This window comes from Chanos chanos, chromosome 3 (assembly GCF_902362185.1).
Source record: "Chanos chanos chromosome 3, fChaCha1.1, whole genome shotgun sequence".
In the NCBI taxonomy this organism is placed as follows: Eukaryota; Metazoa; Chordata; class Actinopteri; order Gonorynchiformes; family Chanidae; genus Chanos; species Chanos chanos.
Genome location: NC_044497.1, coordinates 35,519,877 through 35,537,500, shown reverse-complemented (window position 1 = coordinate 35,537,500; position 17,624 = coordinate 35,519,877). Strand labels below are relative to the sequence as shown.

General features: G+C 39.1%; 2 protein-coding genes across 3 annotated transcripts in view; one reads left to right on the top strand and one right to left on the bottom strand.

Moving 5' to 3' along the window:
* Positions 1–658: 658 nt before the first annotated feature.
* Positions 659–6,270, bottom strand: commd7 (COMM domain containing 7). The gene is made up of 9 exons (XM_030769396.1): positions 6,187–6,270; positions 4,228–4,281; positions 3,307–3,409; positions 2,774–2,830; positions 2,574–2,611; positions 2,298–2,388; positions 2,149–2,198; positions 1,310–1,358; positions 659–1,110 (listed from the first exon to the last, which is right to left on the bottom strand). The coding sequence occupies exons 1-9, from the start codon at positions 6,268–6,270 to the stop codon at positions 1,034–1,036; spliced, it is 603 nt and encodes a 200-aa protein (XP_030625256.1). The 3' UTR covers positions 659–1,033.
* Positions 6,271–7,173: 903 nt separating this feature from the next.
* Positions 7,174–17,624, top strand: part of dnmt3bb.1 (DNA (cytosine-5-)-methyltransferase 3 beta, duplicate b.1) — a 31,096-nt gene continuing 20,645 nt past the window's right edge. For both annotated transcript variants that reach the window (XM_030768151.1, XM_030768150.1), the window contains exons 1-2: positions 7,174–7,254; positions 15,113–15,220. In XM_030768151.1, the coding sequence (XP_030624011.1) occupies positions 15,161–15,220 (60 nt within the window). In that variant the 5' untranslated portion in view covers positions 7,174–7,254; positions 15,113–15,160. The remainder of the gene's footprint in view (positions 7,255–15,112; positions 15,221–17,624) is intronic.

The window sequence follows — 17,624 nt, the reverse complement described above, 5'->3', positions numbered from 1 at the left end:
ATTAGTCGTTACACTGGACACTCAAAGCTGGGGGGATCACTCATCTTTGTAGGAGTATAATCACTGAAACAGAACAAATGTTACATTTCTGTAGAGTTTGTGGAAAGCTAGATGTTGGAAATGTTTTTTGCTTGAGAAAAATGTTTATCTTTCTAGATCAATCTTTTGTTTCATATTGGGACCCATCCTTGACCTGCAGTAACTGAGAGATATTTTAAGGTTCTTCAAAAGTAACAACCACCTGTGAACTGAAGATTCCTTTGATTTTCCAGAGAAGCTGAACATTCTGTTGGTTGCTATATTCTATGCCCCATAGCTTCCACTGTGAAGTCACTATTCCTTCCTTCATTTTATTCTACAAGAGCCCAAGAGAGAACAGAATAGTCTTTTTTTCTTTTTCCCCTGTTCCAGAGTTCCAAATGCAGCAAGAGCCTCATAAAACAAATACTGACTAAAGAATGCTCACAAATATTGAAAATGTCAATCTTTTTCATTTGGCTCACTAGTTGGATAACAGAGACACTGAGGCTGACAGGAGACAAAAAAAACAACTACCTGCATGCAAGTTCTGACACTTAAGTTGAGTCAGACAATCCATATTGTACAGTAATTTTATTTACAAAATGAATGAATGCAGATATGAAAAACTTGTCAGAGGTGAAGCTCAATATGTTATCTAGATTATATTAAAGTTATTGTGTTTTATTTAAGAAAAGTATGACAGAAATCAGTTTTATCATAACAGAAACACAGTATGTTATGAATAGACAATATCAAAGTGGAATGACAATTTGTTTTTCGAAGGCTGTCACTCAAAATTCACACACGCACATATGCACACACACATACATAGTAAGGGAAAGCATGACCATGATCAAATCTTTACAGTCTTTGAAAGAAAACATCATTCTAGAATGTTCCTAGGTGATTCCGTAGAATAGCGCTAATTTCAGAGCTGGCATGCTGATGCTTTATTGTACGTCTGTGGTGGACCCTGCCCACTGTAGCACCGCTCAGCTTCTGCCAGTCCAGCTCAACTGAAACAATCCATACTGGCTTTGGCCCGTTCCATCTCATGCAGAAAGTTATAGAACTGAGGGAGAGTCAGCTCTGGGGGTGAGGGTAAAGAGAGAAAACACATAACAATGAACAAAATATCACCAGTCTAACCACCAACTGAAGGTTGAATGACTGATAAACATACACTGGACTTCACATTTTAAACTGTTTAACATCATGCAATTAAAAACAGGTGCGTTATATTTTTAAACTGTTTCATATCGTGCAACTGAAAACACGTATACTTTACCCATGTATATGTTTTCTGTGGTGTTCCCTTTCCTGATGACCAGTTTAAGCTGCAGGGAGACATATAGCATACACATTATGGTACATAAAGCCAATCAGTCTGTCAATGGGAACAAAATAAAGAGGGGGGAAAAAACCAAACCAAACCTAGCGTAATGTTTAAGGGGATGCAAAAGACCTTTGCTTGACTCTGACAGATTGCCTGAGAAAACGCCCAATGGTACTGCTGTGTCTAAGACAGCTCATGTCAGCAGAATGACTGGTTAAGTGACAAGAGAAAAAGATGTCTGAAGATGCGCAGGGTAAAAGACAGTGGAAAATCCAGCTCACTGTAAACCATGCATACATATTCTAAATCTTACACAAACAAACAGCAGGGAAACAGAAGCCGAGTTAATCTCTCTGTCTGTAAATCATCAATCTCTGTTCATTTACGTGACAGGGCAATCTGAGTGATGCTCCACACCTGGGATACAAACACACTAAGAGTTTAGGTTTCCCTGTCAACCTAAAAATGAGATGTTTCCTTAAAACTTTACACTTTGCCAACACTAGACAGAAGGCAAAATCAAGTCTACATCTGTTCCCAGGTCAGAGCGTCAAAAGACATGTAACAAGTCACAGCCTCTCCTTAGAATCTAGAGCTATGATCCACATTTTGGTCTACATACTCTGAGATCTTAATACCGACTGTATTTTCAGGTGCACTGGACCTGGTAACAGCTATGTGTTGGAAATGAATGTTGAAGGTAATAGAAGAAAGACAGAAAGAATACTGAAGGAACTGAAGGCAGAAAATGTTTTTAAGTGTGACTGTGATGTTGACATCATATACTATACCTGTAGGAAGATATTCCCAACTTTCTGCAGTTCACTAGTCCCAACCGTCACTGCACAAAAATCAAAACTGTCAGTGTCAATCTTAGACAACATTATATTTACAGAGCTCCAAAATAAGTTGTAGATGTACGCAGAACAGGAATGCTTACCTCCAAATTTCCATTCCATGTCTACTAGTTGATTGACCATAAGAGTCTGACCAACAGCCAGCCTTGACAACACTGGGTAGTGGACTCTCCACTGAAACAGGACACGTTTACACTCAATAATAAATACTGAAATGTGATTAACATCTCATACATTTCACAATGTGAGTTCATACAGAGACAGTAGAAAAATGATTACAAAGACACTGCTGATAAGATCACCTTGTAAATAAATAAAAAAATGCTAATTTGTCTGTGAAGAGTGAAACTTAGAGGTACCTGATCAGAGAAGTGAGAGGCCTTGTCTTCATTTACACCTAAATGACAAGAGGCAACCATGTTAATTAGAAAGAAAGAAAGAAAGAAAGAAAGAAAGAAAGAAAGACAAGAAAAGAAAAGAAAAGAAAAGAAAAGAAAAGAAAAGAAAAGAAAAGAAAGACACACACAGATAAATTGTTAAGTCAGCTCTAACGTGATACCTAAGGTGAGAAGGTCTTCTTTCACTTGCTCAGCAGTGAGATTCTTCTTTAGAGCTCCTGGAAGAGAGATGCAAAAATATTACCCTGTGATTTTACCGCAGGTCAGTGACCTCAAAGCAGCAGCTCTACAGATTCTCTCAGTGGCATTGTCCTGGACACACGTCTGAAATATCTCATCTACAATACTAAAAAACCACATCAAGACCAAGTCCCAAAAGCACTGCAGGATGAAGACTCTTCTGCTAAGAAAGATCACTCAACTGCATTTTTAATTCTACTGAGGCAAGATGATACTCCAAACAAGAGGTGAAGTAAACATATTCAGATAATCCCAGCATAGAGAATGTGCAAGTTCCCCAGGGCTATGAGAGATTATTTTGAATATTTTTTCCTCAGACACTACATTTAATCAGGAGTGAAAAATGAACTTGGTCCATCTCAATTTAATGAGGTCTACAATTACCTAAAAGGGTCTGAGAAGTAAAATGTGTTTTAAACAGTGAAGAGTTTGTGGCGTGTGAGGATGTTCTTACCGTGTGGGAGCAGAAGCACGTTCTTTACAAGTCCCTTGAGTGGACCCACACTCATACCATTCTCCCCCGCAAACTCTGAGAGTTTGGTCATGAACCGATCCGACTGTCCAGACCAAAAAACATAAGCAATGATTTACAACGGCAAATACAACAGCAGACTAATAAAATCAATTTACAAATACATTACCATAATTTTATGGGATGTCTTTCTGTTGCTTTGTGTTATTCATTCTCTACCTTACTTTTCATCATACATTTAAAGCTAAGCAGAGGTGGGCTTTGCCAATAACACTGCTTTTGAAGTTAAGGTTGCTGATGGCAGTGGTGCTGATAGGCCATTGGAGGGCACACAACCCTCCGGTCCTACATTGTAATATCAATAATGGTGAAGAACTGGAGACATTTTGTTGGATCCTGTCTTCAGAACAAAACCGATTTCGACCATTTAGCCTCTGAGTTGCATGGAAGTTTTCAGAAAGATTAGGAATCTTACATACATTTTTAGAGCCATAGCCACATTCTGGATTTACTGATGATCATCATGGATATTTGACATTCGATTGATTGCATTGCTTTTTCTGAATGACAAGCACTACTGTTGTATCATCAAAGCTGATGACACACATGAAGCATGTAATACTTGTTGTCTAAACAGCAAAGTGAGCTGGGGAAACAACACAACATAAACTTGAACCACCGACGGGATGTCGCATATGGGTTAATGTGTTTAAAAACAGGATTTCTAGCAAACGGATTTTCTGTTTTCAGTTAAAACATTCCCATGACTACATTCATGAATGTTAAAGTCAGCAGTGGACCCCCTTAGAGTGCGAATTCAATGAAAGGCTAATAAATCACTTATTCCACTGAAGCCACAACAAATCAAGCTGCCAGCACTCTCATCTGGACATATTTACTTACCTCTTTAGGCTCCAACAAGAACTGGCAAAGAATCTCTGTCAAGCTCACAAATTGCTGAAAAGGAGAGAAAATTTGGCAGAAATATTTGGCAGTTGTAGCCACATTTGGACAAAATTGACTGCTAAATCTGTTTCGGGGGCTTACCATCATCACCAAGCATAAACTGTTCATAAATAGTGAAGCTCACTACAAAAGAGAGAGCACTCTCTCAGTGTTGCTTTTGTCACAATCAGAGACTGTGGGTCGACTGACTTGTGCTATTTCTCAGCTTGTGATGTCACATCATCAAATCAGAAAGTCTTGAGAATGGCAATCCTCATGTTAGGGATAGGGATAATTAGAAAGTCTACTTAAAGGAGTTGCTAAGTACAAAAAACCCCCTGATAAAACAGACACTAGCTCACCGTATTAAAAACACATCAGTGTGGATGGGTGACTGGACGGGAGTGTAAATATAAGGTGAACTAATCCGCCTTTGTAGATCTTTTTTTGAAGTGTAGTATATGGGCTGTTGGTTCTTCATAGGGTCAGTATGTCTTTTTCTTTTTGGTTTAGAAAACTATGTTACAAAGTGAAACAAAGTACCTTTGCTAGCACTAACCCTCTCGCCAAGACTCATTAAGGGTGGCCATTAACTTTGCCTGGTGGACTTTGGACTGAGTAAGCAAATCCATAGAGTGCACAGAAAGAGGTTGAGAAGGTATTCAGAGAATCACGAGGAAGAAATTTTAAAATGTACAAATGGGGAGAACATAATCCAAATCGTGACTAAAATACATATCAAGATTGTATTGTGCAATGACTGTAGTGCCTTTTACATATTTTTCATTTACAGATATGAATAAAACACACAACATTGTATTTTGTTACATACACCACATAAAAATGGCCATAGTCAAGAAGCATGAGACTACAGATTTAAAAAAAAAAAAAGGAAAAAGAGAAGGAGTATAAATTTTAATAGAGGGGTTAAATGAACATCTGTACAATTGCAGATAATTCATGGGTTTACTTTCATAACCTGTGACTAGCCTACTCCAAACAGTTACTTTATACTTTGTTGGATTCTATGTGACGAGGACATTGTTACCTTGTACACTTCTCGTTATGGGTAAGGGAAACATGTATAATATGTGATCAGTACAGGAGGTTTCAAATAGGGGTTCGCGAGTCCCTAGTGGTACGTGACGGTACTGCATGGGGTTCGTGGGACTGTGATGTAAACGTTAACGTAAAATTAAATTCCTTTGGTTAAAATCGCTTGGGAGTACCTGAGTAAAATAAAATGGGTTGAAGGTTGATAGCCTCTGGGATAGGTTATGGTAAAGAACAAACCCCAAAGAAATAAACACCTCTGGCTACCGTATACTACAAATAGCAATATCCTCCGATTTAGTTACAGTAATACCAAATTATTTTATCCACATCTGTCTTGTCAGTCAGCAATCTACGTAGAAGACTTCGCATCGAAGTTAACAACGGAAAAACGCAGACATTTCTGAACCGACCGATCAAGTGATTTAAATGACTGCTAACTTGTGACAGGGGTTAGACTCATGAATGTTTCATCGTTATCCGATTAATTTTTCAGGAAATTGTTTGGTTCGACAACAGCTCTGCTCTCCATAAATTATTATATGTTCATAACTCGAGCACTGAAGTCATAAGCTAGGTTTCATGAACGTATGTTTGATGAAACAGAGAGATTGTAGCCTATGCAAATGCACTTTAGCATGCTAGGATAAGGCAAGCAAAACCTCCCCCTTCTGGATTAATGTCAGACTATGAGCATTCTTAAAACCGTGTTTACAGAAAAATCCAATGTGTTTACATATCGAAACTGTCTGGCAATACAAGCGAGCACAAGTGCAGCATTTGGAAGAATATCTTGAGCACCTTTCTAAGTACTATCAATTCTATCGTTGAAATCAGTGTTCAGGAATAGTGCTGCAGTCTTACCTGCTCATTGAATTTATTCAGATTCTGAAAATCATTACTGACAGTGTCAGGCAATGGATCTTTGGCAAAATGCAACTGCAACATGTTTACAAACCCTAAACCAGTGGATATCGCTCATGTACAATCACATCTGGCGCTACACTTCCGCAGAACATAGCGTTCGTGTTCGCTTCAGCACTTTCACTATTTGCGATGGCTATGAGGCTACTACACTGCAATCATATAGGGAAAATGTGCACGTGGAGGGGGAAACTTTAAAATTTACCAATTCACATCAAGTAAACCTCGAATTCTATACACTCTGCGAAAATGAAAAAGTGAGTGAATGAACGAATGAATGAATTTCCACTTTCCTGAGCAACATAACAAGGGATTTCTCTATGTTCACTGATACGTTGTCAGCCTGAGTATTCATGATGAGTTTCTCGATTATTTTCCAGTAACTGAAAATGACAATATTTAGCTACAATACATTTGCAGAGTTGGTGCCAAGTTTAGGCCATTGTGAAAGGGGCACTTAGTCCAATGTATATAGGCTTAAGTTTTCAGTCAAATAAAAAATATCTGAGAGCTTCAAATCATTAAGTAAACCACCCCTTCGCCTAGAATTACCCCGATTTCATGTTAGGGAATGCCCCATGTAGCCTATGCATATTCCCCCCTTCACATTTGAACAAATCCCTGTTCATCTTGCTCAAGAAGTGCTCTCTAGTGAGGGACCAAAACTTTTCTGAAATCTGGTTAATATTGTTACATACCGTAATACACGGCATGCCATTGCTGGGTTTGGATTAAAAAGGGTTAAAGGGAAAGGTAAATGCAGTTTTCATTCTGTATGTGTACGATTCGAGACCCGGGAAAATCACGTCTGTGAACAGTGGCAAAAACGCCGTGCGGAGTTTAGAGTACAAGACAAAATTTACATATTCACCCTCAGGGTTCAAATGCGTGTCTCAAAGCGGGTGATCGAAGTGTGACGCTCCGTGATACCTTGGCAACCACTGAACCTTAAGGACGGACCTATCAACCCTAGATTTTCTCATTCTTAAATCAGAATTTAAGAGACAGGTAAATTATATTCTCGAAGTATTGTGTGTTAGTGTGAGTGATTGTGTTTGTGTGTAGTTAGTGTACCTCTACGCGCTCTCGGGTGAAACTTGGTCAAGCATGATTGCACGCGTCTGAGGGTCTACCTGCTCGAGGTTTGATCACGTCTTTTTTTTTTTAATGTGCTGTATTTGATTTTTCAGCAACTTTCAGGATTAAGCACGTTGTCTTGCAAAGGAGAAAGAGAAAGTTGTAGCGCAAGCTGAATATGCACGTTACATGTTCAGTGAGGAATAGCAAGTAAGATTATGTAAGTGACGCACATGGACTGGATAAATTGTGACACTTTTTCCTACTCCCTGACATACTACGTTGCCTCTATAACCCAAGAAGGAAAATATATACATGGCTGCAATCGTGAGGCGCTGCCGAATAACAGTTGTTCTCTAAACAATTAAGGACTTTCTTTCTGTCGAGATACTTGGAAATCCAGATGTTTCGACAAGCGCTGTGTAGTTGTTCCTGCGTGGTGCGAAAGTGTAATTTATGTTAACTTTTAGGTTTGTATTTATTTATTTTTAATGGCTTCTTTATATGTGAAGTTCAAGTCTACGTCTGGGGGCGGTCGAACCGTACCAGTGGTGGTGTGTTGAATTTACAACAACTGCCGAGATTAAAGTTCGAGTGAAGTGGTTTCCCAGCAAGCAAGCGCATGCCCAAAGAACGAGAGTGAGACACTATCTTTGTGATTATTCCACTGGCCTGTAGTTTTGGTAAAGCAGGCGTAAAAATTTATGAAGTGTACAAATTCTGGAAGAAGATAGACTAAGGATGCCGCAAACCTCAACTGAATATTGAGTACATCATTGATGTTGATGTTGAGGTTGATGTTATTTGAATCGGTTTTAAAATTATAAAATGTGGCATTTTGCGGCCGCTTTGAGGGCGTTAGAATGGAATTTTGTTGTGGTAACAGTTCAAGATTTATTTGTGTCTATCGGTGGAGTTGCTGTGTTCCTCATCAGATTCTGATGCAACATTGAAAGAATATATCACCAAGATCCATTGCGTGTGAATTTGATTTGTGGAGGAACGTAAGCTTTGTATTTGTCCAAGAAACCTTTCAAGTATTGCCGATACCCTTGTTCCTATCTTGTGTGCGCACCTGAGCGAGAGTAACGTGGTAATTGGAGTTTTGAACTGTAGTCCACAGTGTGTAGGCTCGTGGGGCCTCTCATAGGAATGCCGTCCCTTTAGTTTTGTGGGGTCGCACGGGAACAGTTACTGATACGGAAGCCGGTTTTTTCCGTAGATGTTACATAAAATCTAGACATTGGTTTCAGGTCATTAGGGACAACTTGGGTTTTTTGCCCTCCCTCCGATTTGGCATTGAGAATATATCTCAAGTCATGACACGTGTTGATCATATGCAACACTTAAATAAATACCATTTCAAGGATGAAAGAGGGCAAAGTCACGAGAGGGGATAGGAGTATAAATGTGACAGATCATCGTTTACATAGATTTCAGTTTTTTCTTGGGTAAGTTGTGGTTTTGGTTTTTGTTCAAAAGAGGAAGTTTTGGGGAATTATTTGATGGAGCACATTACTTTTACACAAGTGATAAAGAAATGTTAAACATTTGACCCCACTTAATGCAGGCCACTTCTGGGATCCAAATGTTGAATATCTGTATGGTTCTGTCTCTGTGTGAGTGAATATGGATGCCTGTGTGTGTGCTGTGTGAGTGCTTTAGGGTGACATGTGTAAATAATGCGTGTGTGTGTGTGTGTGTGAGTGTATTCATTTACACACACACGCACACACACACATATATATACATACATGCATATATATATATGTGTGTGTGTGTGTATGTGTATATGTGTATGTGTGTGTGTGTGCTTTTTTGTCTGTGAACGCAGGATGCATCTGGTCGCTTGGTCTGCTCTGCTTTGTGTTTGGTTATTAGGAGTTTGTCAAAGGATAGAATGTGCACGTTTCTCTACCTCTGAAACGGAAAAGCATGTAGGGAGAAAGGGAGTGGGGGCAGTTCAAGTTTCCCCCATTTATCACTGATAATTTCTCATGTCAAGCCAAAGCCCTGAAGCTATAGGAACTTTTGAGAAGACAGTAAAAGAGTGCGTGCCATGGTTTTGTACTAAAGTCTCTTTAATGAAGTGTCTGAAAGGAAGGATAACAGATGCGTCTATAATACTTCAAGATGATTTATTACATCATAAGTAGGCTACTTATCTGAAATTATTGTGCTTGAATTTGAACTGAAAACTGTTAAATGGAAAGATAGACAGACAAAGAGTTCAAGCTGGAGGGTAGGTAGTGAGATAGAAAGATGGACAGTTAAGTTGAGGGACTGACAGACAGACAGGGAAGGAAACTGAGTGACAGGAAGGTAGTATGAAAACGTGTATCTTGACATACTTTATAGATCCTTATTATTCTTGTTGTTGGCTCAGTTTTATCCTTTAACTGCAATAAGGGACACTTGAAAAAAAAAAGTTTACATGAATAATGAGAGTTGTACTTTGTCACTACTGTAATAATGCATATGGTAAGTTTCAATGAGTCACTTGTTCTTGTAGCCTTCATGTGGATGGATGAAATAATGGCCCACAAAGATGAAAGATGAATGTAGATTGAACAGTAGAACAGTTAGAACACTAGGCCAACAGAGCAATTCATTTCCATGTGGTCGAAAGCAAACTGTAAAGAGGCATGTACCAGTATATTGTCATACAAGTATCTGTTGAGCCTAAGAGGATCACCAGTTGAAGAAAACAAGGTAAAGTTTTGTAAAGTAAATGAAACGGTGGAAAGTTGCTCCAGTTTTGGCATTGTGTGTGTCTTTCAAAGAAATGCAAAATAATCCCATGACGATCTTGTACTTTTAGTATTGCCATTTTACAGCTCACCACAAGGTGAAGCTGAAGTGAACATTTCAGAATGATGAATAAAGTTATTATTATAATTAATTACTTAATTTTCAAATGGTCCCTTATTGTTACAATTGTAAACTTCATGATACCAAACAAAAATTATTTGAGTTGACTGCAACTTTTTTAAATCATTATTATTCATGCAGGAGCAAGTGCATCTTTTATTAGATTCTCTGTCAGTAAGGATATTTCTGATATTGAGCATTCCTGTTCATACATTGTATTCCATTACAAGCAGGAACAATACATACATCTCCTTTGAGTCACAGAATGTTTCTAATGCTCTCCAGCAACCAGGATTCCCCAGAGGCATTTGTGTTTGGCACCAGTACAGTGCTGTCTAGGATACAGTTTCAGTTACAGTTTTTACTATGATTCAATTTTTGTTTTTCCTTGTAAAAGATGTCCTTGCATTTCCTTGTATTCTTTGATCCATCTGGTCCAAAATATTGAGAGATGTGCTGCATTTGCTTCTAGTGACATCTGGTATACAAGTCACTCTCTTAGACTAAACAGGCTGCCAAGTAAAGCTCATTTGAAATAGAGGGTTTGGGGTATGAACTGTCAAATCATGGACATGACCTGAAACGATTGTGATTTGGTGGCTGTTGAGTATGGCCTCTGCCTTGCATATCATGGTGTGAAAACCTTCATCATCCATGATCTGTTTGCTGCTTATAGATGGTGGAATCCTTTAAATGAGACAAATCAGTCACTCCCATATCCCATCATGACCAGTAGGAGGACTCTACTACCCTATCAGCATGCTCAGTTCAGTCCTAGTTCAGGCTTTTTAGTGACTTCAAAGTTCTGATCTAAACTCTTTGACCTGTCCCCATTTGTAAATCAGCCTTCTGAAGGTTAGTAAACCTCAACAAGGCTGAAAAGAGAGTGTAACCCTTTCAGGTGGTAAATCAGCTTTCTTCTGTTCTGCTAAGCTAGTAAGATGTGCCTAAACACATTTAGATATCACTTTTCTTGACAAAGACTTAGCACATGGAATCCAGTACTTGGACTATGGGAGCACATGGTTCCTCCCTCAGTGTCCGGTTTCCTCATCAATGTATTTGTGCAGTAGCATGAATACATGAATTGGGGGGGGGGGGGGTGTAAGATATTTCCTTTCCTCTAGAATGGACATCTTTCATTAGTGTACCTCTTAGTAATCCTTTGTATGGTTTAGGAGGAATGCTATAGGTTGAACTGTCCTTTGTTACATCGTGCTCTCCTGCACGCAAGGCTTCTGTTTCATGAGGAGATGTTTGTTCTCTACAGAGTGTAATAAATTCAGTCTCTGTGTACCGGGAAATTTTGCTTTGAATTTTCTTATTTTTCCTCGCCATTGCTCATTTCTTCCAACTGCTTTGCAATTACTTCCCTTTCTCATGGCTTCGCATGGCTTTCTTCCTTTTTTTATGGCTTTCTTTAACTTCAAGAACAAAAGTGATGGTATTCTCATCTTGTCCAGGATGAGAAGTAATATCTGGATCAAGAAGAAAGCTTGTGTCATTGATGCAGTTTTTACATTTCAAAAATGCACCTCCTGTTCAGTAGTCTGTAGGGTTTTGGTTTGTGTCAGCGTGTGTCCGCTAAAAGATCTCTGTATCCTCCACAAAGACACCTATGTGGTTTACCACAAATATCTTGAATCGGTTAGATTCTGTTTTGTATTTTAAGACAGATGTAGTTACTTATCCATTTTAGTGAGGTTAAACCCACCTTTCACACATGCAGCTTTGAGTTCTCTACACACCGCAATTGTGCATTTATAATTATTCACAGGTTTCAAACAGTCATCCACACAGGAACCACTCCTGATTGTTTCAATTACCTCTGTGGACAATCTGCTGCTGTTTTCCTCTGTAGTCCCTCATAGGGTATAACTTGAAGCAACAGCTAGAAGATGTTGCACTGACAAGATGCACTGTCAGTCTGAACTGCTTAGGGCGAGATTCCTGTAGCCCACCAAAGGAAAAACAGGTAGCTTTTATCTGATGGTGTGACTTTAAATTGAGTGCATGCTCTTTTTATCTGCCATAATGCAGGACATTCTTTCCAAAAGCAAAGCATGAAGCTTATCAGTATATTCGTACAATCTGGACCTTGAACCAGTTCATTATTAAAGAATTTTCCTTGAAAAGATGCAGAGCTTTGAAATGCAACCCCAGGTTTTCTCTTGTTAGGATGATAAATTCCATTTTGTGGTATGTACTGTGTATTTTCATTTGCCATGTCGAATTGTTACAGCATGACAGGTTTCTCATTTTCATAAGCATTGTGTGTTCACTATAAAATCCTTTGTTCTTTTATAATTTCTTTTACAAACAAATTGGTCAGTGCACTGTAAAATGGCAATTATTTGGCATGTACATGTCAGTCTTCCTGAATGTAAATGTGAATGGAGTTGGCATAGGTAGTCTTCCAGTTCAGCAGTGGGTTCCTGTAATTCCATGAAGAGCAGGTCTTCAGCAACCATTTCCATGTGCCATTTTTAAGGCAGTCACCTTCAGCCAAACTAGACACTCCCAGCCCACGTGTAACTGAACTGTTCGCTAACTTCTCTTGTCCCATTGCATGCAATAAAATTCTCACTGTTTTTCTTTTGCATCCAGCCGCACACATAAGATTTTGCCCGAAAACTGTCAGAGCTTCCTGGGTCCAAAAGCCGCAAGCCGCAAGTTGAAATGATCTTGTTTAAACTGCATGCTTTTTCTTTAACAGGTGAAAGGTGGAGTGGTGTGCATTGTCAATTTTTAACATCTATATGGTATTGCCTCTCTCAAGAGACACAAGCCCACCATTCACTGATCTTCCTTTTGTCTTCTTGTCTTCCAGCTTTGTTTTCTGAATGTGTAGGATTGTGTCAGGCTTTAGGCATCACTCCTTGCAACTAACCTGTTTCTGACATTTTTTTTTAATTGAGATGTCCTTTAGCAGGCGCCGAAATGTGATTTTGTCAATGTGTTATTTACTAATGGGTTTTTGCAAGCTTCCAATCCAAGGTTAACTTGGCGGTAAACACAGGGTCTTCTTACTGCAAGCACAGGTTGCATAGAGAGAGTTTGTCTTGATTCATGGTCACAGTTAAAGTTGTGAAATAGGTTCCTTTGCTTCTGTGTCACCTCACAAAATCAACCAATTGTTCGAATGTTCCTCTTTCATGCCTGCGTTTATCATAGTCATAGTTACTGCTCTCTCAGTTTGTGGTAGATTCATGGTAACAGCCATTATGTTTACTGAATGGTTCATCTCATGTAATCCATCAGTGTCCTTCATTGTATTAAAATGCGAACTCCAGTTCAGTGCTCTCAGCAGGTATGCATGAGCGATGAGAAGTTCACTTACGATAGGTTCATATAGCAAGTACTTTTTTTCAACAAAATGTTTTTGAGGTTCCATGTATTGACAGCTCCGCACCAAGATTTAAGTCTGTCCTTCACAGAATTTTTTGAGAGAGTACAAACTATCACAGTGACCTTCAGTCTTTGCTTCCACAAAATGTTCAAATACTCTGGTATACTTCAAATATATTAAAAGATCTTGTTTAACGACAGTACTTTCTCTAGACAGTAATGATGGGAGGCTTTGTTCCTTTATTAACGTTTTATTACCATCATCACCTCTGCCTAAACTTTGTGGTTATTGATTATTGCTGACATCTGAGGTGTTTTGGGGTCTTAAGAGCTATGTTTGACCACCAGAGGGCATTGGATTTGAAAAAATGTGGTTACATTATCACCATAGACTCCAGAAATAAAATCATCATTGGAATCATCATCAGAATCATTGAGTGCATTTACTTGTCCAAGCTTGGAAAAAGCAAGATGTTCATCATGTCCAAGTTTGATACTGTGGGAATAAAGTAAATGAGGCACTGGAAAAATGTTCTGTTCTTGGCGTCAGAGTGACAAGCCATATTTTTATGATAACCTTATTCTTTCACTCTTGTCATTTCACAGTTCATGGAACTGAAATGAATATATTAAATTGAATCTAACTAGCATTCAACTTAAAAAAAAAAGTATTTACATTAAAATTTTCAATTTGGCTCTTAGACCTATGATGATATTGCCTGTACATGTGTCCAACAGAAGAAATGGTTGTGCAGACAAATTATTATGTGCTTGTATGTGTAGTATTTATGTAAAGTCCATCCTTTATTAACCTACTCTCCATTCAGTCCAAATTTCTGTATGGCTTTCGTTCATTTACTGGGTTGAATATGACAAAGACTCTGAGCCTCTTGTCACCATAGGGGGTTAACGAATCAATATCTCCAGACATCGTGACTCTGTCTAAACAGAGTCAAGATTCACTTTAGCTCTGGCTTCTTTTGCCCAATCTTTGTCATTGATTGCAGTCTAGTGCTAGTTCTGTACAGTTGTAGAGGCCTTTTGTATCTATGCGTCTTGTGTCCATTTGTGTAGCATTGTTAAATGTTGTGTGTCTCATTTACATACCCATAGCAAATGTAAACAGTGGCCTGCATTTGCATAGTACTGAATGGGCCTCATTTACACTAATAGCTATAAGCAACCCCCCCATCTCAGTACTGATCAGCAACTGCTCCTGTACACTAAACGTTAGTAGGGGGAGTGACCAAGTATGCAAAAACAGATGGGGGATTATAAGAAGGAAAGGTGAGACTGAGTAATTAGGACTTTAGGTTTGGACTGGACTTAATGCACTAGGTTGTTATTGTTGTTTTTGTTGTTGTTCTTCTTCTTCTTCTTTTTTCCTACAGACTCTTTCTTTTTATCTCTCTTTCTTTTCTATCTTTGTATTGTTGTCTCAGATTCAGATTAGAGATTCATTATTTTGCAAGAAGGTAAGGCTGTACCAGTGCTCTCCTTTGCGCTTGAATATGAGCGCAGCATGTTTCCATAGGTCTTTTATATCACTTTGGGGTTTTTTTTTCTCTAGGTCAAAAATCAAGATCAGAGAATAAAGGAAAGAACCACAGACACAGTGATGCCATCCAACAAGTATTCCTCTGCCATTATGGAGGAAAGAGACAATATGACAGCAACGGTAAGACAAAGTTATTGTTTTCTGTTTCTCACCTTGTTCCTGTGGTAACCCTACACCAGAATTACTCTCACATCACCAAGCCTTTGATTAGCTGAACTGGTTCTGTTAGGTCACGGTTAAAACAAAATGCATACCACTGAGTGTATCAGGAATCAAGTCAGAAACACCGTTTAGAAGAACTAAAATAGAGAGGACGGTGATGTCATACAGGAAATAGTGGAAATTTTACCGCAATTTACTTCACATATATTAAACTTTACACACATTTTACTGAAGGCTCACTGCTCACAGTGTAGGATGAAAGTCTATGCTTGAGACACACACACACACACACACAAGAGCTTGAAGCAGATAGAATGTTAATGTAGCATTGAGTGAGAATGGTTCAGTAAGAGGGCAGAGGCACTGAGGAATTCAACCATGTTAACTTTTGTGCTGTGAGTGTGTGTGTGTGGGTGTGAGTGTGTGTGTGTTGTGTGTTTTTACATTCCCTGTGAGAATATATGTAAGATCTGTATCTCTCTGCCTAGCCCCCTCTCTCCCTTTCATTGCATCTCAACCGCACAAATTTGCTCAACTTTGTGACAGTTAAAGAAGTGAAACCAGCGTCCCTTTTTTACCCCCTCCCGCACATTTTTCTCTCTCTCTTTCACTGTTTCACTCTCACTATCTCACTTTGTCCTCCTTCTAGCCACCCCTCCCCATCACTCCTCCCTCACATTGTGCCCTCTGGGGTGAGCCCTCCTTGAAGGACACACTGGCCCACTGAAACGTGCACCTGGATTAGGCAGGGTTTGGCAAACTATAGGACAATTGTGTGTGCACTTGTGTTCATGTGTGTTAGTCTGGCATTCAACAGCGAAGTGCTATTGAATACTACAGTAGGTCCATTTTGTGTTCAACTCAGATTGCCCTCAGTTTATCTGTCATACCGAGGAAATAGCTAAACCCACCAAAATTTTACCTTTAATTCTCACTTTGGCTTCATTATGGATATACTCAAGTGCAAGTTCTAGGTCAGCATCGTCTGTAGTGCTATGGCTTTTGGTACAGAATGCTTTCCCAACATAGAGGTAATGATGTACCATCCTATCATGGCTTAATTCTCTGTCAGATGTAAATAGAGATCAAATAAGACAGGTCATGCAGGCTTTTTGATAGGGGAGTAAGTACCACCTTTTTGCCCTGTGGGGCAGAACTGTTTTGGCTCCCCCCAAGGACATCCTATGCCAATCTCACACTAGTTTTTTTCCGAAACTATATGTGCCATACTGATTTTCCACTCCTTCAACTGGAAAGACCTGATTTGAAATGATTGTTTACACTGCCGTCTAATAATATGAGTTTTAGGTATTTATCCTATCAGTGCACTTTCTACCCTCTCTTTCTCCCTCTCTCTTTCTCCCTCTCTCTCTCTTTCTCTCTCTCTCTCTCCCTCTCTCTCTCTCTCTCTCTCCCTCTCTTTCTCCCTCTCCCTCTCTTTCTCTTCCTTTCAGTGACAGAGCACGCTTTTTGTGATTGTGTGCATGCATGGACATGCTGGTCTGTATATTCACGTTTAGATGGCAAAAGAGTGAGAGAGATCAGTTTTCTTGTGTGAAACTGTCAGTCGTGTGCAGGCACTCCCTGTACTGTAGACATTCCTGTTCTGTCATTTAAAACCTCAAATGTCCTGAAATTAACCCATCAGTTAACTTAAAAGTCATCAGTTAGCTGAATCCGCATGACTGTTTCCCATTCGTGTCTGTTTTCACAGTCATTTTAATTGGGTTTTTATGCATACAGTTGCAGATAGGATTATGGAAAACATTAAGGAAATTAAATTGACCACTGTAAAAACATTTATCCAAATCCAAATTTTGGTTACAGCATAGCTAATAGTGTTACAAATCCTTTGAAAAAAGCTGGTTACCTGGTTACCTCAAAAATTTAGCATCCTGGAAAGAAGGTGATCTGGCAGAAGCAGGGAAATATTTTGGATGTTAAGCTAGTATGTAGGTTTAAGCATGAATCAGAAACCTCCTATTTAGAGTGAATGAGATTTTCCACTTGATTTCCCGTCTAAATGTGAAGGTGTACCCTGCAGCTCTGGTCAGTAACCTTGGAAAGCCTGTTAATGAGGGCTCTGGATAGATGATTCATTACCATCAGCTGGGTTGATGGAGTGTGTGTGTGTGAGTGTGTGCACCTGCGAATGTGTTTGTGTGTGTGTGTGCGTGCGCTTGCGTGTTTGTTTGTGCACCTGCGTGCGTGCGTGCGTGTGTGTGTGTATAATGACTTGGTGTGGAGAGATAATTTGTTACTATGGGTTATGTTGATGGATCTTTTATGTAAGTGTGCATATTTGCATGTGTGTTTGTTATTTTGTGCCTGTAGTCTAGATTTATAACCATTTCAATGTTTT